Source organism: Pholcus phalangioides, unplaced genomic scaffold, assembly GCF_987345545.1.
Source record: "Pholcus phalangioides strain wild (caught in Gottingen) unplaced genomic scaffold, Ppha-v1.0 ptg000011l_1, whole genome shotgun sequence".
Taxonomy (NCBI): Eukaryota; Metazoa; Arthropoda; class Arachnida; order Araneae; family Pholcidae; genus Pholcus; species Pholcus phalangioides.
In genome coordinates this window covers 44,054,247-44,078,156 of record NW_028301604.1, presented here as the reverse complement: position 1 = coordinate 44,078,156, position 23,910 = coordinate 44,054,247, and the positions used below count along the sequence as shown (strand labels likewise).

At 38.5% G+C, this 23,910-nt stretch overlaps 1 protein-coding gene across 3 annotated transcripts in view; it reads left to right on the top strand.

Moving 5' to 3' along the window:
• The window catches only part of LOC149080456 (uncharacterized), a 1,573,269-nt gene that overhangs the window by 871,072 nt on the left and 678,287 nt on the right, over window positions 1-23,910 (top strand). For all 3 annotated transcript variants that reach the window (XM_089239569.1, XM_089239571.1, XM_089239572.1), the window contains one exon: window positions 13,099-13,260. In XM_089239569.1, the coding sequence (XP_089095695.1) occupies window positions 13,099-13,260 (162 nt within the window). The remainder of the gene's footprint in view (window positions 1-13,098; window positions 13,261-23,910) is intronic.

The window sequence follows — 23,910 nt, the reverse complement described above, 5'->3', positions numbered from 1 at the left end:
GATGGACAATAAAGCAGAACAATGTGAGTGATAACATAACAAAAATCAACTATTTTAAAGAACGCTGGACGCATGCGCATCACACGGCACAAATCACCGCACAAGCTATGATGACGGAATAATTTTCATTTGCATATCCGCCACAGTTCCTTCTTTACTTTTTTGTGCAAAAATTTCATTTCTCCCAACACACAGTTTTAGTTTTTCTGATTTGGCTTTCTTCGCAATATCGCCATTAAACTATAGCTATTGAACATAGTTCTGCATATTCTACTTTTGATTTAGGGTCATTTTTCTTAATCTTAAATTCTCTCCGGTCTTAACCCACTTTCTTTGTTTCTTCCGTTATTTCCTTCACCGGTTTGATTTCTTTTTCTCCAGCGACTTCTTTTGCTACTTCTTTTCCGAGCCGTATTTAAATTTTTTTTTCCGTGTGGGCTATACAATATTTTCCACTCCCTCGCATTTCAGATTAACTTTTTTTCCGCCCTCCTTCCACCCGCATGCCATTACTAATAAATCACAAACAAACAAAAGACAAACGTGGTACTACATATAGTTGCACCTAAATTTTACTTCTCTGTCCTATTTTCGTATCCTATTCCGATTCATAATGATTGCCATATAACGGGGGGGGGGGGGTGTGCTCAACCTCCGACATGCAGGCGTCTACACATCAATGAAAACCACTGATAAATTTAATTGGAATGTATGGTGCATACATTCGAATATGAAAGTATCTCAGCACCAATGAATGGTGTCGAGATACTTTCTGCGTACTTGGTTATAGTCTAGCAACAAAATCAATAATGCACACACACACACATCACATAATATCTATACATATTATCATATCGCATGTCTATAAATAAAGTGTATTTTTAAATAATGAAATACTTTTTCAAAATTGTTTGGCGGACCGACTAAAATTTTAGACGTTACCCGCCAGTGGTTCGTCGCTTGTGTGATTTGAATGCTTGCATTACTTGAATATACAGTGTCCCACAATCGCCTGACGGTTTTCAAAATGGGAATAGCAAGAATACGGTGACAAATATTAAAGTCATTCTTGCGGAATGTAAATGTGCCAAGTCAAGAATTTCAGATAGGACATTCATGTTTCAAGGGATTGTATAATTATTAAAATAAAATTATTAACCTTTTATATGGACAACCTGAGCCCAAAAACCGAATTAAAAAGTTGTTGCCCTGTCTCTTCTGATGCCAAGAAAGAGATTTCCACGTTTCTATATCTATTCGCAGATATATCTGAATGCAAGAAAAAGGAGAAAAGTTGCGAAAGAAGCGTTGTCCGTTAGTTTTTGCCGCTTTTTCTCCCGATTTTTGAATTCAAATATCTCAGTAAATACTAAAAAACAATGAAACTCTTATTAATTAAACTGATTTTATTTTTTTCATTTCTGTTCTTTTCCCTATGCTACTTTTATATTGAAAGCTACATAACAAAAAATATAATAATACTATGAATTATATATGTAAAAAATTCTTTGAAAAGTTAATTTAGTATTTAAAAGGGTTAGAATAATACATATTTTATAGATTTTCAACATCGGGTTTCCAGAATCGAAAATACGGACGCACTATATTCACACCCTTACAGAGGATTCCAAATTACCTGAGATTGAATTGTGATGATTGTTCATAAATTATCATTAATGAAAACTCACAAAATGCAAAACGTACGAACTTATCAGAAATGAGTAGCTATATTTGATATTTACTTACTTTGTTTTCGTCAGGGAAGTGTAAAATAAAGAGGAGCTTTTTTCCGTTTTGTTTGTAATCATGCGTTTATAACAGAATGTAGTTTTGTAATACTGTATACAATTAATAAAAATGTGGGTTCTGCCAAGCTCCACATTTGTCCCCCACACTTTTTCTTCAGGAAAACGTCACATGAAGAGCGCTGTCCTTATAGGACCAGTAAACAGAATCGCGTGACCCCGCCTACCATTCTGTACCACGATTTCTTTATATTCCAATTAGTGACTGCAAACAGATGTTGTTCTGGATTGACTGGCGTCATTCCATTTCGATTCTCAAACGAGTTAAAAAAAATCATATTGTAATCGAATTCATCCATTCGATTTATAGCACTTAACACTGTTTCTATCCCCCCAGATGGTCAACCATAGCCCATTCCTAAAGACTCTCACCAAAGCCCCAACCGGAGCCAATAAAGGCATATTTGTTGCAGACGGTTTTCTCATATGGCGGGCGTTGTTACGTTCAAAGAGAGCCGAAACTGAGCTATTAAAATGTTCTTTGTGGTCAGCTGGGAAGGATGCAGCAGCCTCTAGTCACAGAAAGAACCCCTTTATTTTGTGCTGACCACTTTACCAAGAGATCATTCAAGTATTACGTCAGCATCGATGGGGGGGGGAGAGAAGGGAGTTTCTAATTTGCTGACTTTTGATAACACGGGGGAGAGGGTTTGGATGATGCTTACGTCATCAACCACCCGTTTTGAAGATATGAAATATTATTAATAGCATCTTGCTCGGTGCGCCAAAAACGATAAAAATCGTTCGCTAGTTTGTGGGCAACTGAACTAACATTCTCCCTAATGATGAATCCCTTACATAGCCACTTCAGCGATCTCTAAATGTTTCACGGATCCTTCAAGTGCTCAGGAAATGTGTCCGGGCAGCTTAAGTGCTCTGGAACTGTTCCACGATCACTCAAGTGATCCGTAATTATGCCACGGATTACTTAAATTATCTGGGAATGTACCGCGTGTAACTTGAATGATGTAGAACCGCACTGGGGGCAACTTAAGTGCTCTAAAATTGTGCCCCATGTCACACCAAAAGATGCCACAACTAATGGCCACTAACTCACATGGACAGGAGAAGAGCTATGACAACCGCGGCCAACACAAACCTGTTCACAACTTGCAAGAAATTTAACAGGGCAAGTCAAATGATAAGATCCGAATCAACAGTGGCTTCTATGGAGAGAGACTACAAATAGCAATCCATAATCATCTCGCCCCATCAACAAGTAGCAATGCCACATACAATCTCAACAAAAGAACGGTAAGCAGACCCCAAGCTAAAGATGGCAAAGAAAGAGAAGGAGCAGGGATCGGAAAAGAAGTGGCGGGGGAAATGGAAAATAATATGAAAAAAAAGAACCGCGACTGACAACACCAAACCCAAGAGAGTTGAGACAAGGATAAACAGAGGCAACGGAGAGGTTGCCTTCTCAATCCCAACAAGAACTTAAGAGAGGCGTGGAGGAATACTGGCTCACGCCAACTGTACTCACAGGCTTTGCTGCGCAATACGGTGCACACAGTTTTGATCTAACCTCGCCTGGAAGGGGAAGATACGAATATCCCATACTTATTAGAAGATCACTTCAGCTCCTGTGATAATGAGATCAAAATCAAAGCCATCAGAAAAATATCCCGAGGCTTTGCTGTTGACTGTTTCAATGAGGGGGATAGTGAGACCATTCCACAAGCGATACTTAACGTTGAGCACCTGAGAGAAACCCTAGATACAAAGCTTCCAGGAAAAGCAAGACACCATATTATGGGGAGGAGGTTAGACGTACATCGACCTCAGAGAAGGTGGCAAAGTTACTAGCTAAAGCATTCTCCACCCCCGAAGACGAGGCTATCTTCAAGAACTCCCTACGCTCTAAGAACCCACACACCGGACACCTGGTATTTCAGGTACCAATAAGTAAAAAAAGTGTTGATGCCTTGCGTAAGGGACATCTACTCTTGGGCTTCCTGGACTACAGGATATCGGAATTCAAAGTCACCAATCGCTGTTGTGCCAAGCATTCGGGCACAAAGCAGCAGACTGCAGTTCAGGCGACCCATTCTGCGCTAAATGCACAGACAGACGCAATACCCGGGACTGCCAGATGAACAAACTGCACTGCATAAACTGTCTGTGGTCAAACCAGGCAAAGGGCACCCGATTCAGGTCAGATCATATGGCTTGAAGTCTGAGCTGCCCCTGCTTCAAAGCATATAACGGGGCGCAGCGCAGTGCAGCACAGGTCGAGAGACACTCAAACCAATAATCAAACGTCATTAAAGACAGGGAAAGAGAAGAGCATCGGTGACTAACTTGGTATGTCCAAACTATCAACCAATAAACTGCTTCCTTCTCACGTGGGAGTAAATCCATCACCCTATAGCAAAGTCAGAATTTTACAGATTAACATGGACCATGCTCGGAACGCCACAAACCAACTGACTCAAACAGTGGCAGAACTCCGGGTGGACATAATCTTCGTTCAAGAGCCATGGGTCACAAACGGGAAATTAAAGGGGATCCCGAAGGCTTGGCAAAAATTGTCCTCTGCTAACCTAAAGGCTGCCATATTTATTCCTAATCAAAATATTAGAGGAGCAACGCTGGCGGTGCATGACCACACGGTTGCAGTAAAAATCGGCCTGATGGGGAAAGGGCATATCCTCATCAGCAGCTACTGCTCTCCAATTCAAGACATCAGGCCAGCATTGGAGGAAATTTCAACAATATATAGAAAAGCAGGCTCTACACCTACGCATAGTGCAATGGACCTGAACGGTAAAAATAGTTATTGGAACTATAAACGGGAGGACGATAGGGGACAGGCCATCTTGGATATGGTCATAGAGCGAGATCTGTATATCCTCAACGGGGATAACATCATACCGACATAACAAGTCGGGGATGATATGTCGAAACCCAAAAGGATGGCCAGACCTCTCATTAACGAATACGAGACAGGAAAGCCCAACTAATTGGCAGGTAGGGGAAGAGGTCACTGAGAGCAGCCACAAGTATCTCCACTGGTTGCTCAATGACATCCCTCTGGTGGAACACAGAGTAAAGTTTAGTTTCTACCAGAGAAGACTGGAAATATTTGCTAACAAGTTCGGGAAGCAATCCACAGACTGGCTGGACAAAATATCATATTGCAACAACATCGAGCAACTGAAGCATAGCACCACCTCTCTCATGCAGGCATTGAAGTTAATTGGCGAAAGAACACTCCAATCCCAACACAGACTGACTAATAGAGAGGTGAAGTGGTGGTCACCTAAACTGGCAGAAGAGAGGAGAAAACTAAGGGCCCTACACAAAAGATGGGAGAAATCAGCCGATGCGAAAAAGGCAGTAGCCCTAATTAAATATAAGAAGCAAAAGGCCATTTACACCAAACAAATGACAGCAGCAAAAACGGACGCATGGCGCGCATTTTTTCATAGCGCAGTCAACCCATTTGGCGCTGTCTACAAGGCTACGGTGAGGAAGTCCACGTTCTTAAGTGCTACACCTAGGTGATGGGAACAAAATGATCCTCGAAGCAGTAGAGGCCCAAATACATACACTATAACCAATAGATGAGAGCGCAGATCTGGCTGAATATATATCTAACGAAGATGGAAATGTTTCTCACATCGCAACCAATGACAATCCGGAACCTAGCATTACTAAAAACAAAATCGGGAGAGCACTATCGAGAACAGGCAAGAAAAAGGCGCCAGGGCCTGACAAAATAACGATCCCCATGCTGACCATTATACACGAAAAATTTCCAGATATCTTCGATGCCCTATACAACAAATGCCTCAGACTAAATTCAGTGTCAGCGGCTTGTAAAACGGGACAAGTGTTAATGTTCCTTAAGAATGGCAGATATCCCGACAACTTGGACTCGTTCCGGCCCATCACATTGCTGCCACACATGGACAAGATTCTGGAGCGAATTCTGGTGCAACGTCTCACGTATCACCTCGACAAAGTGAACTTTTTTTCACCGCCACCAATATGGCTTTCGCATGGGCCGCTCCACAGAAGAGGCACTCTGTGACCTGCTGGACGCGATCGATGCGGCAAAAAGAAGCAACCGCTATGTGGCACTTTTGTCCCTGGACATAAAAGGAGCATTTAATTCACTGAGATTCCCCATTCTCCGAAAGCTCCTAAAATCAATTCCGGTGCCACGTGTAATAACAGTAACTCTGGAGAATCTCCTGTTGGACAGAGTTGTAGGCATGGAGACCCAAGGGCAGTTCGTCTCTCATCATCAGACCAGAGGCTGCCCGCAGGGGTCATGCTCGGGCCCTATGCTATGAAACCTGGTGGCAGATCAACTGCTAAAACGCAACTGGCCGGAAGGAGTGAGAATACAAGCGTATGCAGATGACGTCCTCCTCCTTTTATCAGCCCCGAAAATTAATGGCGTGACGGCTCAAGGGGCGACTGTAATGAAGAGAGTCAGTGATTGGTTAATTGAGCACGACTTGGAAATTGCTGCAGACAAGTGCCGGTACATTTGGTTTAGTGAGAAATCCCGTCCCACTATCAAACTGAATGGGGATCCAATTAGACATACAGCTACCCTCAAGTGTCTAGGCCTAACCATAGATGGCAAACTAAATTTTTAGCACACATGAAGAAGCAAAAGGCAAAGGCAATGAGGACCCTACAGCGAATGCGGAATGCAGCGGGACCGCAGTGGGGCCTCAAAACAAAATACCGAAGGATTCTCTATACCCAAAAGTTGCGGTTAAGATAATTACATATAGAGCAGACGAATGGGGGTCTTCTATGACGGGTAGAACGCAGCGCATGCGGAATTCTGCACAAAGAGGATTTGTCTTGTACATGACTAGATGTTACTGCACGACGTCTACCTTGGAAATGCAGGTGTTGGCAGGTGCTCCTCCGTTGGCCTTGATCACGCAATTCCTTGCAAAATCAGCCAGACTCACCAGGCTGGGAAGAAACATCACGTCCGCAAGAATACATCTTGACTCAACCAATTATGAAAGAAATGTGATAGGATGGACCCAACACCCTGCCAGTGAGCCCATCGATGCCCAGATAACAACTGATGAGCAGCTCGTGGACCCCAAATGCAAACCAATCTACACAGACGGCTCCCAAACAGCAGACGGCACGGCAGCAGCCCTTATATGGCTGACTGATGGAATCACTACCAATCAATGGGCCGCGAGGCTGCAGGATGGTTGCAGTGTCTTCCAAGCGGAGCTGTGGGCCCTCAAAATGGTTACAGAGCAAGCCATAAAAACAGAGGAAAGAATAAAGATTTACACGGATAGCAGAGCTAGCCTGGAAGCAATAAGAGACCCGCTCACGCGACACTACAATGTCAGACAGATCCGCATCTGCCTGATCACCAACAGAAATGCCAGTCTGCACTGGGTGCGAGGAGGTCATTCTGGTATCCATGGCAACAAGTTGGTGGATAAGCTCGCCAAGAAAACCACTAAGTCTGCTCAGAGCGCGATGTTAATTAAGCTTCCCCCTTCCCACGCATAAAGACTTCTCAAAAGCCTCCTATTAAAAATGTGGCAGGAGGACTGGGACGAACCTGAACACCCAGGCAGACTGATTCACGATATCCTGCCTCGAGTTGGATGGAGGGCTGTGGGATGGTCACGAGAGAAAGCCATTTTCTTTACTGGTCATGGAGCATTCCCCCAGCTACCTCGAGAGATTCAAAATATCTAACAACAACAAATGTTTGTGCGGAGAAGTCGGCACACCACTCCACTATGCCACCAGCTGCCCTTACACAAAAGATTTCCACCTAATCAAACCAAGGCAAGAGCTGGTGAAGGAGTGGTTTAGGAGGATGAGCCGGGTCGAAAAAGAATCACGAACACTTGAGAATCTCGTGCGCTACCTCGAAAAAGAGGGCATAGAGAAACTGCACAGGAGAAAGATAGACATAGGCAACCACACAACTAGACCAGAGCAGCCTACGAGAAGATCCAGCAGACTGGCAGCACAGGCAGCAACACGGCACATTGAACAATAAGTGAGCGACCACGTCACGGCCCAACAGACCCCCCGGGACAAACTGTGATCAGGGCTATGAATGGATGTGCATAAAAAAAAATGTCGGTTTACATAGCGGCATGATATCTTTATGTATATAATGTATATATCATGTACATATTTTCTGTCTTGCATTGTAAATATTTTTCATAAACAATAAAAAAACCCGCATTAGCCCCCTCCCCCCGAAAGGGATTCGGCAGTAAATTGTCTCTAGACGATTTGCCTGGGCTATTGTCAGCGAATTGAATTGAATTGCCCCATGTCACTCAAGGGATCTCTAAATGTGTCACGGTTCGTTCAAGTGTTCTGGAACTGTGTCGCGGGTTACTTAAGTGATCTTTGAATGTACCACTGGTCTACTTCAGTGATCTGAAAATATGCCACGGGCCACGTGAATGCTCCGGAATTGTGCCACGGGTCATTTAAGCGATCTGTAAATGTGCTGCTTCTTTCATTTTTACAAATTTGGGTTCGAGGGGGCAAACCACATCAGATTAAGGCGTCTTGTTAAGGACCTTATTATAGTGGCTATACATCAGATAACCTTCAGGGCCACATTTGGTCCGCGGGTCAAGGGCTTACCATATATGACTTAAAGGGATGGTCGCAATCAATTTCTTAGAGAAATTTTGAGTTCTTAGCCCTCAAATAGCATTGAAATTAACATAAATCGAATATAATAAAATTTCGAAATAAAATACCTTTAAATGTTAATTTTTTTACATTAAATTTTTTTTTCGTCTGGGGGGGGGGAGGCGCACGAGCCCCCTATGCCCCCCGCGTACGTTTCTGACCCCACCAATATGCGTTAGGAGGTGGGGGCAGTGCTGACGAAATTTTGCTAACAAGGGGAGGGGGGGTCAGAGTTTTGCTTACTTCTGCCAAGAAGGGGGGGGTCAAAAATGGCTAAAAATTTGCTGACGTAATACTTGAACGGCCCCCAGCACCCTCCGTAGATAGCTCTTAGAAGAAGATAACCCCCCCCCCCTCTTCAGGGGGTGTCACTGTACACTTTCAGTAATCTGAAATGAGTGCTGCTTTGCTTCGCTGGACACCTACTCATCCCTTACCTCTACATGTGACAATATTATTTAGGATGGCCGCACACTGTAAATAGGAAGGTTAGACAGTCATATATTTTTACTTCAACGACAGTCTGTGCGGAAAGAACACAAAAAATAGACAAAAATAAACAATATGGTTTAATAATTATATATTATTAATATACAAATGACGCATATGACAGTTCCACAAGCATTGGCGTACGCAAGGGGGGGGGGGGGTTTAGGGTTCTAACCCCCACCCCTTCAAGCCGAGATTATAGTGTTATTTTGCAGGGAAAAACGTAAAACTCCCCCTTGTGATTAAAAAAATTGAAACTGAGAAAATTCTACGTACACCTATGTCCACACGTTTACGAAACGTGAATTAAAAAAATGTTTCCCCCCCCCCTTTCTATATTCCAAAATTCGCCGCCCCTAAGTATTTACTGAACTCGGCTTGCTTAGCCCCCTGTAAATACACTACTGGATGTGGCTGGAGTTGGTGTGTGGTGAAGTAGAAGTGGCTATGACAGTGTTTTGGAACTTTTCTTATCCCGCGGTGCACCTAAAGCTACGGTTGAACTTTTCGCGGCACACTTGAATTGAGAGTTCAAAAGAAAGTACAGTTTTAGTTATTTAATTACTAACCGAGGAGAAAAGAATTCATTACTAAATCGTAATAAAAAGACGAAAATATTCTTGAAACAAAATCATAAGTTATGAAATGATGTTTGGAATCTTTTAGAAATAATTTAGTCTATTTCTTTTAAAAATAGACGTGGTACAACTACGATCCTCTCATGGCACACTAATGTACCACATCACAGCGATTGGAAAACCGTGGGATATGCGGTGATTTTTTTTATAAAGTAGACTACGAAATACAATCAATCCCGCTTACAACATTTTTCAAAAACCCTCATGGAAAAACGTTTTAAGCGGGAGAACGCTTCAAAGGGAAATGTCAATGAGTATAGGGGAAAGTGACGTATAATGAGATACTTGCCTAATATGAGATACCACAGTGCAAAAGAGAAAAAGGGGTAACATCTGTTGTTAGAGACATGCAGTATTAGCTCGACGGTAGATGGAGCAGCCAACAACATAACTTTACTCATTTCTATGTGGCTCCAGCATCAGGAGCCTATTTAACTGCGCAGCCTGCACAAGAGTTTTAGAAGTTATTTTTCGACGGGTTTTACAACGCACAATTTAAGTAATTTTCAAACATTTCGTTATTAGTACATACTCAACATTACCAGTAGTTTCATATTCATGTATCGATTTCTCAATTCTTCTACTTATTTGTTGATTTATTCGGTGATATTTCTTAAACATTGGTTGTGCCCAATATGAGGTACAATGAAGTCCCTAATATGGGATACCTCATATTGAGGCCTCATTTTGTAGACAACGCCTAAAGTACCACTTTTTTCTAAGGGAAATAGAAACTTATCTTAGAAAAACAATCCTGGACAATTAGTTACAGTAAGCCTGGTTATGAGACTGTTTGCAGTAGCCTACACAAAACCCGTGTCAATGGAAAATTTAGTGAACGCCTTCAGAAAGACTCTACATCTTCAACTTATAATTTGGCAGCCAACCTTGGACCTTCTGGTGTGGCAGTGAAGCCGTCAGAAATTAGCCCTATCCCCTCAAGGCCTAGTACATCGTCTTCTTCACGGTCGGGTTCAGCAATATTGCTGACCAACTCACCGTACAAGAAACAGCTTGAAGAAAAATCGTGAGTCAAGCAACAAAAGGAACAAAAAAGGTACAAAGAAAACTGGGGCTGACAAGTGGAAAAAAGCAAAAGAAAGCCAAGAAAGAGTCGGCTGAAACCAAGAAGAAAAGACAAGATTTGAGTAAAAACGAAACGTGCGATGACGAAGAACCACCTCTACAGGACTCAAATGATTCAGATTTTAATTACGATGAGTCGGATCCAGAATGCATGTTCTGTTCAATACGATTTTCAGAGGTCACCCACGGAAAGAAGTGGGCAAGATATATGCTATATTCTTGATGGTCTCACAAGGATTGTGAAGAAATTAAGGAGACTGTATTTTGTGCAATGCTTGTTATTCGTAAAAAATCTTTTCAATTTTGACCGTTAGTAAAATTCAATAAATAACTTTTGTTATTTATTGAATAACAAAAGTTATTCAATATTAGAATAGAAAAGAAACATTCATGCAAATGTTTCTTTCTCAGTGTGACTGCACAATATGATACATGATATGATCTCATATTAGGAACCTTTGGTGTCTTAAACTCCAAAAACTCCTGATTCGAACATTTTAATAAAATCATTGTTTGAGTATGTGTTTGCTTGCAATATTTTTTTCTGAAAATTCAATCAATATTTTGAATCAGGTATATTTATAGTGTACAAAATCAATTTTAGGATTACTAAATTGTTCATCAGGGATTCAGCAAAGCTATTTTAGAAAAAGTATCTCATTATACTAGGTCACTTTCCCCTATTAGTAACATTTGGGACCACAAAAATCGGTCGTTAAAAGACGTAAAACGTTCTAAGTGGGAACGTTATAAGCGGGATGCACTGTATATATATATCCTAGGTCTCTCTTCATTAAGACGTTCCTGAAGTTTCATGGTTTTCTGATGTACAGGTAAAGCCGTTGAAAGCTTCGAAGATACAATTTTGGTAACAGGCTCCCTGCATATTTAGTTTTTAAATTTTTAAGAATTACATAAAATTTAATAATAGTATAATCATGCAATATATTTTATTAATAACAAGAGATAAAGAGTTATTATGATATCTCTAACGTTGGAGAAGAGAGCCGGGGGGGGGGGGGAGTGCAGGCGTATAGCCAGAAATTTCATTCGGAAGGGCAAACCAAAGTGATAGAAAGAAAGAAATAAAGATTTGATAGATTTGGTCATCTTTCAGTGTGCCAGTGGGAATGGGTTCTCGTTCTGTGCACTGAGTAGAAAATAGTTGCATCATTTGACTACTTCAGAACGTCTATGTGTGTGAAATCGCGGGTGACATCTCATTCTGTAGGCGCTAGATTCTGCACGTTATTTTCGCTGTGTAAAATCAATTCTTCAGATTTTGTCAGCCCATCAAATTCTGGTTAAACCCATATTCACTCGATATTTGGGAGATTTCCGAATCGAAAGCCGTTATATGTCATATATTGTTTCATTCTCAGACTACACACGTGTATATATAGTCAATGTTGATAAGAATATACATCTTATAGATAAGGTGTGCATGTATGTAAAATAAAATGGTGTGAATAGGAATGGTTTTCTACTTTGTAAAAAAAAATAATATCACATATTTTCTGAAATAAAAGAATTCTAGCTAATTATTTGTGTCTTAGTTTCTTTTATAGATAATAAGAAAATGTACACTTAACTTTAGAATGTGCCAAAGTTAACTATACACATTAAAAAAGCAAAAAAAAAAACATGGTGTTTCTATGCACCCTTATCTGTGGAGATGAATAAAAACGCCTATAAAATCCTTTGTTCCTATTCGTTAACGTGTACGATCAATTGAAGCGTGCACCAATTGTGAGGGGATGTAAAGAAACACAGTTAAAACACACGGCGGAGACAAGTTACTTCTTTCCGAGTTCACCTCAGCATAGTAGCTAGAAAATAAATGTTTCCACAGACACAGTTATCATGGCAGAAATGTGTACTGTTACAAAAAACAGTTTTTCATCCATGAAAAATACATAGGTACTCCAAGAAAAGTTTTGGCTGTCAAATGTACGACGTTTTTATTGTCGTTATTTACACTCTTGTGATGTGTACCAACAACACAAAATTTTATTTTCCAACGTTTTATCATGTTAGCCAAAGGGAAAAAAATTGTGTAAGGAAAATTCTTTTTAGAATATAATAGGGGAATATGTTTGTACTTTTTTAGTCTCGTTCCTATTCACCACGTTTTACGGTATATTAATATAAAACCTCTCACCATCGTATCGACTACCCACGTTACAATATTTTTTGCAAGTTTTACTTCTATCACGTGAGATTCTCTCAAGCTATGTCTTTTCCTGGGCGTGCGTCATCACTCGCTCATTTTAGCCATAGGATTCAGAGACTGTAGATATAATTTTTTATTAGAGAAATAAATTATTGTTCTCCTCCAATTGATATTTAATGCACACACTGACTTAAATATCTTCTGAATCTTTGAAAACTCCTCGTTTCATTTTCAGGGTAATAATGGAGTACGAGGAGAATACGGCCCACGTGGATCGAAAGGTGATCGTGGATACCATGGATCTACAGGCCCAGAAGGACCTCTGGGACATTCTGGTGAACAAGGACCCCAAGGATTAGTGGGGCCGGTAGGACCACCAGGAGAAATAGGAGAAAGGGTAAAAATTTTCAGAATTTTCATACACACAATTGAATGTACAGTATGCTGTATTGATATATACTCGGTACAAACATTTTCACTTTATTATTATACTTGAAAAACATATAGTGAAAATAAATGGAGATTGAAGAATTATGAACGTTTGGAGATTTATGTGCAAATACTAAGTTATGGAGCTGGCTGATGTGAAGATAAATTCAGAAAAGAAAATTCAACTGCCTTAACGGGGAATTGAACGCACGTCCTTCCACAAGCAGGGCGAACCAGCACCTCCTAGAGATAGAAGGCCTCCGTACGGGTTGCTAAGTTCATCTGTAACATCATTGAGACTACCTAGCAAGTTCGCCACATTTCTTCTTATTTTGGCGTTGAATCTTTCTTGTTGGCTCACAAATACCGCATGGTGATTGGATGTAAGGCATAGAAATCGCCAATTCTGAGCCCGATCGTTTATTTTCTGCACAACGATGATACTGGTACGTGCAGCGGAATATTTTTCTCTTAATATTCTGAGTGAGGATGAATTACTTACTGACGTCACGAGCAGTGTGCGGAGGCCTTCTATCTTTAGGAAGTGCTGGGCGAACGTGCTAGACCACTACACTACTGATGCAACGATGAACAACCACCAGATGGGGACTTACTGATAAAACGGATAAGATGGACTATGAACTTTTAGTACACCGCCAATCGACTGCTTTACAAGGGGACATCAGTATCGATTGGTAAGGGACAATGCGAGGTTATGGTGTCGCAGGGAATTTTTCTCTAATAGGGTTGTTAGTAAATGGAATAGCTTACCCCGGAGGTAGTGAATTGTAACACAATTGGCACGTTTAAAAATAAATACGATAAGCATGTTGGGGTAAATTGAGAAGCTATCCATACTTAGAATAAAACAACCATAAATACATTATGGGCATTGTATAATATTTTATCATGTGTATATATTGTTTATAATTTTTGTGATTGTGTTTGTAATTGGGTTGCTGTATTTTTGAACCTATGAAGTAATGGCTAGGATTCAAGCTCCAAGAAGTATAGCCTTTTCTTTAGGCGTCTTAGGAAGAGCTTGAGCTCCTAGACATACCACTTTATGTATGGGGGACTTAACGTGGCATTTCTAGGCGCTATGAATCTAGCTATCTGCAGGTGCCTTGGCAAGAGCTACTAGCTTGTGTATAGGGTAGTGTCAAAGACTAGGAAAAGGTGGAAAACAGCTATGAGCTTTTGAGCTCTAAAAAACCCAAGATTTTGGGGCTCAGGAGCAACTTACAATTAATTCAAAATTCAACTAGTTCTATTCGTTAAAAATCATACGCATCATTTCTCCAAAATCAAACGGAATAGAAAAAAAGAATGATTGCGCAAATATATTAAAATCACCGTAACTTATGCTACACACAACACAAAATTATGGCGCCAAATATCGTCTGCTATTTTCGACTGATTTTTTTACTTTCATTCATATCATTTAGTTCTAAAATTTAACGACATTATCACAAATATATCATAAATATGCTTGTAATGCACAGTTCACGATTCTTGCATTGGTCTTTATAAAACTCTGGAAATCCTTTTTTATCAGAATTTTAACATTCTGGAGCCGAAAATCACGGAATTTTTGTAGTAATTTGGAAACAAATTTAACAAAAATTATTCAAAAACAATCTAATAATATTAAAAAAAGGAAGACGTTCTAAGGATCCTACGGCAGGGCCGTCATTTCAACTTTTTCCAGGGAGGGCAAACATTCCCCTGGGAGGGGGGGGGGGCATAGCACATGTATTCAATGTATATATAAATTTGTATATATATATATATATATACCATTTTTAGTGTATTTTCAAAAGGACCGGCTTTTGAAAATAATTATTTTAAATGACGGGCGTGTCCCACGGTAAGATAACATTGAGCAGCGCGCTACCGAGGACCAAAATATCGGATGCGTCTACCTGGGTATAAAGGAGTTCTATCGAAATCCATCGTCCCTGTAAGATCGTTTTTCAGCAGCACCAAAAACGAGCAACACACACTTTAACGCCGATATGTTATATATTTGGCCCACGTTGCAATTATATTTATCCTTAATGTTATAGACAAAAAAGGGTTAATCAGCGAAGAATTGAGCACTCAAATAGACGAGTTTATACTTATAATTCAACATTAATTTCAAGCATCAATTAGGGCCGGCCTTTTGAATAAAAACTTAACAATATTTGAAAGAATAACCCCTCGGCCTCAAAACTTCACCAAGGGCATTAATTTTTTTAAAACTTCATTTCTGTTGATTTTATACAAAAAAATATCCAATGAATACGAAAAGAAAATTAAGACCAATTCAACTATATAACATCGTTTATTTTTGATTTTAAGATAGACATATGCAATATTCACTGCATATTTTCAGTCATATATATATATATATATAAGAAACTTTTCATGTAATATGTATTTTACGAAAGGGAAGAAAAAAAACAGTGAATGAATAAACAAATATACTTTGCTTTCCTTCTTCCAGAATTCCATCATTTGAAAATTATAATTCAAACTATGGATGACTGCATGATTCTCATTCATACACGAATGCATAACATTTTCTCATTCTATGCTAAGATGTGATTCAAACAGTATAAAAATTCATTTACAAAAATTGTTACTTCTTTTAGGATGTCACCAGCTTCTACTTCGCATAAAATTGTTTTTCTATTTATAACTTTTCTTTCTTAAAAAAGCATTTTTATTCGAAGACATTAGAAATACATTAGAAAAAATCCACAGAATGTTTCTTTTTCCTCACATTCTAAAACTTCACTCAAAGAAATATTGTTTGCACCTGTCTATATTTCCCAAACCTGACTTTTAAATTAGTATTTGTGTATATTTTCCAGTTAAAACATGCAATCATCAACACAGTATTTTGTAATTTCTAAAGAACCCAAAGCTGTTTATCATAACGCATTGTGTGTCTATTTCGAAAATGCACCTTCTGTACACATCATTGACACAAACGTTGATTAATTTTGGGAGTTATAGTATGAAGCAACGTGTGATCTATGTTCAAGCAGGGCAACATACAATATGGACCTGACGAAATTTATAGGCGGGGGCATAATTCTATTTGGGAAAACACCATTTTTTAATATAGTCAGTTTTTCTGATATTTTTAATCAGATGCAATATCAGAAAAAATAATGGTCTGGCTCTATTGAAGGGTGATGATGGACATGGAAGTTTATATGAGGACTTGGTGGACAAACTATTTTTCTATTAATGCAATATTAGCAGTTGCGATGGCTACAACAATAAAGCCAGTAACATCCAAACCTGTATCAATGTTGAGAATTACATTATGAAGCAACGAGTCATCTATTTTCAAGACAGGCAAAATATAAACATGACCAAATTTATAGACATGGGGCAAAATTCTACTTAATATGCCCTATGATTATGCACTACTCACACATTGATGTATAATAATCACTTGAATATTTTAAGTTTTTATGTGAAGAATTTATGCAAAATTGAAATCATACCTTGTGCGAAGTGTTTCTAATACATTAATAAAGTAATCGAAATTTGTTAATTTATATGGAAAGATAAAAATTGTCATTTTTTAGCATAATGCTTTCAAAATATACAGAAACATTGAGATCACTCACATTTACTCAGTGTAAAATCTGGGGATATGAATGCACCTGTAGTGACCGATTGTATTCTACATCCAATGTCACACCACCTGTCTACGCGTAAAATAAGCACACTTGGTTATATCAAAACGCTCTTCACCTCTCTGTATTTCGAACGTCCTTCATTGTTAATTATATCTAATTAAAATGTTTCGTAAATGTGTTTATGCCCCACACACGTTATTCTTTCAAATATAACGTCATCATAAAATAGTGACCCTCAAGCTTTATAAAATTGGCGACCAATGGTCATATTGACTTCTAATAGATGTGATCACACTCATCTCGACTTGGTTGATCCTATTCCCATATCAAATGTTGCATCTGTGGACTGTTTCACAAGATGGCCCGAGGCAAGTCCCATAGAAGACATCCCTGTCGAGACCGTTGCTCTGGCTTTTGTTGGGCTGCTAGATTTGCTGCATCGATTATAATATATTACCAATCAGTGATGATAGTTCCGGTCCTCGATCTTCTTAGTTGTTCAGCAAATTCACACGATGCCATATGATACTGTCAGGTCATACAAACCTATCGACTTGGAATAAAAGCATCATTAGACTGAATTTTTCAAAATTTGTCAATGTATTTAGTTGAAATTATAACATTAAAAAAATTTGGGATTTTCATTACTTTGACCCTAGCAGGTAGCCCTCTAAAGATCTTACCAAGGGACCCAGTTCCAGGAAGATGTGAGGGGGGGGGGACCATGAAATAAAATGTTTCCTTTCATGTAATTATTTGAAATTCCATCGAAGGCCCCTGTGAGAAATATCTGCATGGGGCCCACCAAAAATCTGATCATAGAAGCCCGGCTCCAGGATGTGGCGGGGGGTGATCATGAAACATAGTTTCTGTAATTATTCTAAATTCCATTCAACTGTTTATTCGTTGAAGATTTCCTTCCTTGAAGGACAACATTAAAAAAATTTTCAAATAGTACAGCACCAAGATTGTCAACTAACTTAATAAAGCTCTACTCCCATGTATAATACTGAGTTTATGAAAGTTGGGATTATGAGATTAAATATGTTTGCAATAATAATATTACAGAATATTCATCAATGCATTTAAATTTCATGCAATAGTAAAATATGAACTCAAGGCTTTTTTTAACCATTCTTATGAAAGAACTTGGGCAACAGTATTGTTTATTGCCTTCCCAACAATCAATAAAATAAACATTTAAACAAGAAATCAAACATTAAAAAACGGTGAGCACGTGCGTGGTAATGAACCGCCCATTGTAATGGCGAAGATCAGGGACAGGCAGCGTCGATCTGAGACAGAATTTCGAAACGTGATGACGTTATGGCATCGAAAAGATTGTGAGCGGTGGCTTTCTGCTAAACAGTAGAACCTCTTGATAGCGAATACCCATGAGACCAACATTTTGGCCGCTAACGGGGTATGCCCGCTATTGGAGAGGACAGTTGAACCTTGTTTATATGACTTTCACATTTATACGACTCACAGTGGTGCGTTTTGCGAAAATCGTGGCCAAAATCCCAAAAAAAAAGTTTTGCCGTTCGACCCTGATTCTTTCACAGATGAAGAGTGAATAACCCCCGGCTTCTCGAGGTACGTTTTTTTTCGTTCATCACCTCTTAGTTTTCGTCCAGAAGGAGCTCCAATGTGGGGATTCAAGTAGCAGTATACCGCACATCAAAGTTTTACAAAGCTGCTCTCGTTCAGAATTTCGTAGCTCTCCGGGGAATTTTAGGCAGTTATTTCTTTTCTTTCAAGTGTGTTAGAAATTTAGAAATACATTTTGAATTTCGTTTTTGATATTTTTATTAAAAAATAAATTATTCTTAATGCCAAGTAATTTTTTAAAAAAAGTTCATTTTTGTGAGTGGCGGTAAAAACAAGTGACCTGATGTGAATTCCTGAAATTCATTTCTCAACATACTACTTTAACATGTGTAGTTTATGAAAAAGGTGAAATTAGCTGCTAATATCCGCTACTCCGCTGACCCCAGCAACTTTTCTTCAACATGCCATAACTGAAGCTTGCCTATACAAAGGCGGAATAGATTTGAATTTGAGAACATTTCTTAAAAAATTGCAGAGATTATTGCTCTGATAGCTGCAGATTATGACGTTTTAAATGCCTAAATTAAGTAAAATTTGAAGGGTGTACAGAAAACGTAAAAAAAATGAATTGCAAATCTTCACTGATCTTACCAAACGTTCTCACTTTCTGCGAAGTACTGTACACAAAAAGAATCGGTGGTGAACACATATCAGAATTGGCTGAGATTAATAAGAGAACAAAAAGGACAATAGCTGATTCATTAAGGAAACAGCACATACATCAAAAACTTAAATAAATTCGAAAAAAATTCTCAAGATGTGATGCATCAATTAATAATTTTTAATGATTCATTCATATTTAGCATGAGGAAACAACGAAGAAAAAATTTAAGATTACCGCAAAACGTCTTCAATAATCCAAAACTAGTTTAGTTTTGACTATTTCAGCAATATATATATATATATATATATACACACACACACACACACACACACACACACACACATATACATATATATATATATAGATTTTCTGTGTATACATCCATTACAAATTTTTATCATAAATTTCTGTGTTTAAATTACGTTTTATGCTTATTTTAACTTTTTTTTAATTCTTAATATTTTTATGCAGCATTTTTGTTATTATAAGATTTTTAATGCATCTCAGCAATATTCTTACATGTTATTGCAATTCAAATGTTATATATATGATGATGAGATATCATGAACAAATACATGCTGTTTTTATCGCAATTAATCAATAGCCGTAATGCAAACATATCATATTTTATCCATTTCATATCCTTACATTCTCTTTAGTCATATAATCTGCGCCCTGCCGTTAAAAAAGCATAACATTTATTGTTCCAAACAGTTTTCAAGAATATGCAACAAATTTCAAGGCGAGTAAAGAGATTTGACCACGTTTTTCGCAAAATGCACCACTGTGCGACGTTTGGCTTCGGTCGCGATTGATTCCTATATGTTACTGTGTGTAAAAGTGATACACCGGTGGTTATGCATAATCATCAATTGTCTCGATATAGAAAATGTTACCAAGTTTCACTATATTTATCACTTTTAACTGCGATACACGATTCCCAAAGGAAGTTGGAAAGTCTGGTAAATGCAGAAAAATTGCCGCCTGGCAGTTCAGTGGTTAGGGAACTAGCTTCTGACTGTGCAGGTCTGGGTTCGAATCCCGGGTCGGGCATGGATGTCTACTAACACTAACAAATTCCCTGGACAGATCGTAACGATCTCTTGGGAATACGTGCTGATCACGTTATTATTAAAAAAAAAAAATTATAACCTTTCTTTTCTTCATTAAACCAATTAATTACTTTTTTTACCAGTACATGATGCGTGAAGCACACTTATTTTGAAACAAAAATAAAATTAAAATAAGTGTGAAGAATAAATAAACTTTCATAATATCATTATCAGGTATGTTTGCTTTCTCCATACATACGCAACAACATGTTTAAACAAAACTAACATTACCATTCGGAATCAGCATCCTGGATCATAATTATGTTATAGTTAATCAGGTAATTAATTGACTGAATATCATATTTACCAATACGAGCCGGAGATTATACATATAATCACCGTTGAATATAATAATTTCTCGATTTCTGAGCAAAAACTCAGTTTGGAAAAAAAAATTATTTTGCCAAATTTTACTGTCCTCTATCGAGAGTGTACGCTAACGGGGAGTGAAATACATTCACGCCTATTCCACGGGACCGGCTCACCCCCTGCTTGCCGGCCCGAACAAAGCGTTTGTGTTTTATCAGTGGAGATGTAAAATTCCCGGGCATAATCTTTAAATCAGTGTTTCCCAATCGGTGTGCCCAGCGCGAGATATTATGGAGAGAAGCCAAAAAAATATTATTGTCTACTTAAGGGCTTAAAATAAATTAAGTCGAATTAATAAATAAATTACTCTCATGCGTGACAGACTTATCGAATAAGTCGCCATCTGGTGGCAGTGTCAGCAATGTGAGCTTCACCTTGAGTTAGGTCTGGTTGTCCATGTACAGCGCACACAATCTCTAAGAGGATTCGTTGGCTTTCTAGTTTAATGGTCTAGGGCAGTGGCGAGCAAATTTTTTGAAGCGCGACCCCCTTTTTACCCAAAAAATGTATATATATATATATATATATATAAATTATCAGCGACCCCCACATGGACTGACCATATGTCTTGGTTTTCCGGGACATTCCTTTTTCAAATTTCAAATTTCCTTTATTTAAGATTTTTAAAAACATTTTTTTTGCCAGTAACATTTTTTTTGCTGTCCCGAAAGGCCTTTTCGGAACGCTTGTTCCGGTTTTAATTAGGCACGATATTGACTTCCAAAGGTATTCAATTTTTTTTAATATCATATAAATATTTACTTTGTTATTTTTTTATGTACTTGGTTTCCCTTATGCAAGATGGAAGTGTAGCGAGGTGTATGGTCCTTGGTTTTCTTATACAGGGTGATTAAGGCCCCTTTCACACGGAGCGGATGCTGGTCCGGAAGAAGTTTTAACGATTGGAATATACTGAACCATTCAGACGAGCCGAAATTCGCCCGCATCTTCGAGATGTTCATGCGGGTCCGGACATCGTCCGCATGTGTTAAAACCTAAGTGCGGGCTCCGCATCCGCACATACAAGTTTTGACAATTGGGTTATTCGGAGCTATTCACACGATGCGGATGCGGAGCTAATTCGTCCGCATGTTTGGCTACTTTTTAAAGATGATTTTGCACGGAATTTTTTTAATGATTTGCCATAAATACCCTTAAAAACACCATATGAAGGTCCCTGTTCATCGAATATGATGTACCCACATACGTCTATTCCTCCCTTTCTTTCTGAGATAAAGGAGATATAGCAATTTTAACTGCGTTTTGTCCATACTTTACAATTTTATACAATAAAACCTGCCAACAATGGCCACTGACGGGATGAAAATTATAAGCCGTTCTGTTCATTACGAATATTTAATTGACTACATACTTTAATAACTTTTAAATTTAATTAAACATTTTTAATTTTTTCTTTTTAAATAAAATAAAATAAAATAAAATAAAATAAAAATAAAATAAAATAGTCTCTCTTTGATATATATCTCCTGATTTTTTTTTTTTTTCTCGATGTTTTTGGAATTTTTCTTTTATATTTTTCCGAAAAGACAGATTTTTTTTTCAAAATCTTTTGAAAATATTTTAAGATATTTTCTCCCATCTACTACTTGTGAGTATCGGAATAAAGGCATCTTTATACCCATATATTCTATGGGGTTCTAGATTAAACCGCCGAAGAATGGCTCTAGGCTGCCTATATATATATATATGGGCACTTCTCTCTCTCTCTTTCTGAATCAAGGTTGAAGGAGAAAACTAATTACAAAAATTGCGAAAAAATAGTTTTTATGCACGAATTTCAAACTAAAGATGCGGGCGTTTTGCCCGGATCTTTAGTGCTCGTGTGAAAGGGTATGCGGACCCGCATCCGCATCCACTCCGTGTGAAAGGGGCCTAAGAAAGAATCGTCCGATTTCAAAATGAATCTACACTTGAAAAATCGACCATTAACATAAATTTTTCATAAAACGTACACGGTGATTCTCTCCAAGTCTCTCTCAATCCTGTAAATATACTAACCTGATATCGTCTGCCGCATTCCAGAAGCGCGAATGCAAAAATTTTGCTTTTTAAAAACGGTTGTTTGGATGTGCCTGAAACGCGAACGTGTATCCCTATTGAAACACCCGTTACAAAACATTTTTGGAAAATAACTTGCAATAAAGTAACACGGGTGGAGTAAACATTCAAACGTCATTCCCCACATTCTTTTTTTTTTTTTTGAAGGACATTGCACATTCGTAATTCTGGCATGATGGAGCCGATGTATTGATTATTGTACAAGTAGAATTTGATAAAATTACGTTGGTAATTGTACATGGTAATTAGCTTAGCTGAATAAAGGCATTTTTTAGTTTTAACATATTTTTGAAAAAAAATGAATTTTTATTTGGAAATTTTATTTGGAAAAATATTTTGAAGAATCTCCCGCGACCCCTGCTAGTTCATTGACGCGAACCACGGTTTGCTCACCACTGGTCCAAGGTGCTCACCCGGCAAGTGAGAGGACGTTCGATTAACCTCAAGGCCAATTTTCTTTTTTGGTTTTATGTTCGCATCAGCCCCAGCTGCCGAAACCTTCAAAGTAATAACGGAGAGTAATAACACACACCTTCGGATAAGCTGATAAAAACTCATTTGTCAACACCTATCAAGATTGCAAGATGCACACACACACAAAATAGACACATGTACTTTCCATCTCTTTCCACTGCGAATTTCCACTGGTTTGTTTCACCAGACAGTGCGGAGGAAATGAATTTCACTGCTTGTGAACGAGGTGAATTTATCGATCTTTGCGCCGATTCCACACTCAAAGGTAAGTTCACCAAGAGTGAGGCGTCGGTGGCTGCTTTCCTGGCTTGCACTCAGAGAGGAGTATCCTAATCTAATGAAGAAAGCAATTAATGCACTTATCCCCTTTTCAACATCATATCTATGCGAGCAAGCCTTCTCTGCTATGGCGACAATAAAATACAAAGCAAATAATAGACTACTGCTACTCAACCACCATCACCAAACCAGAACATGGCTCCCACTCTGTCCGAAAGAGGGATATAAGCGGTTAACGAAGCCACGCTGGAGAAAAAGAAAAGGAGGGAGAAAAAAACAATAAAATAAAAAAAATAAAAATGAAACATGATCACAAAAACAAAAAATGGAAAATAAAATTGCAGTATTTCTTGTATACAAACACGCAAAGACACCCACCACACCAGCGAGAAACCGAAGTAAAAAAAAAACCCACATTGCAACGGGAATACAGCATTATAAGGACC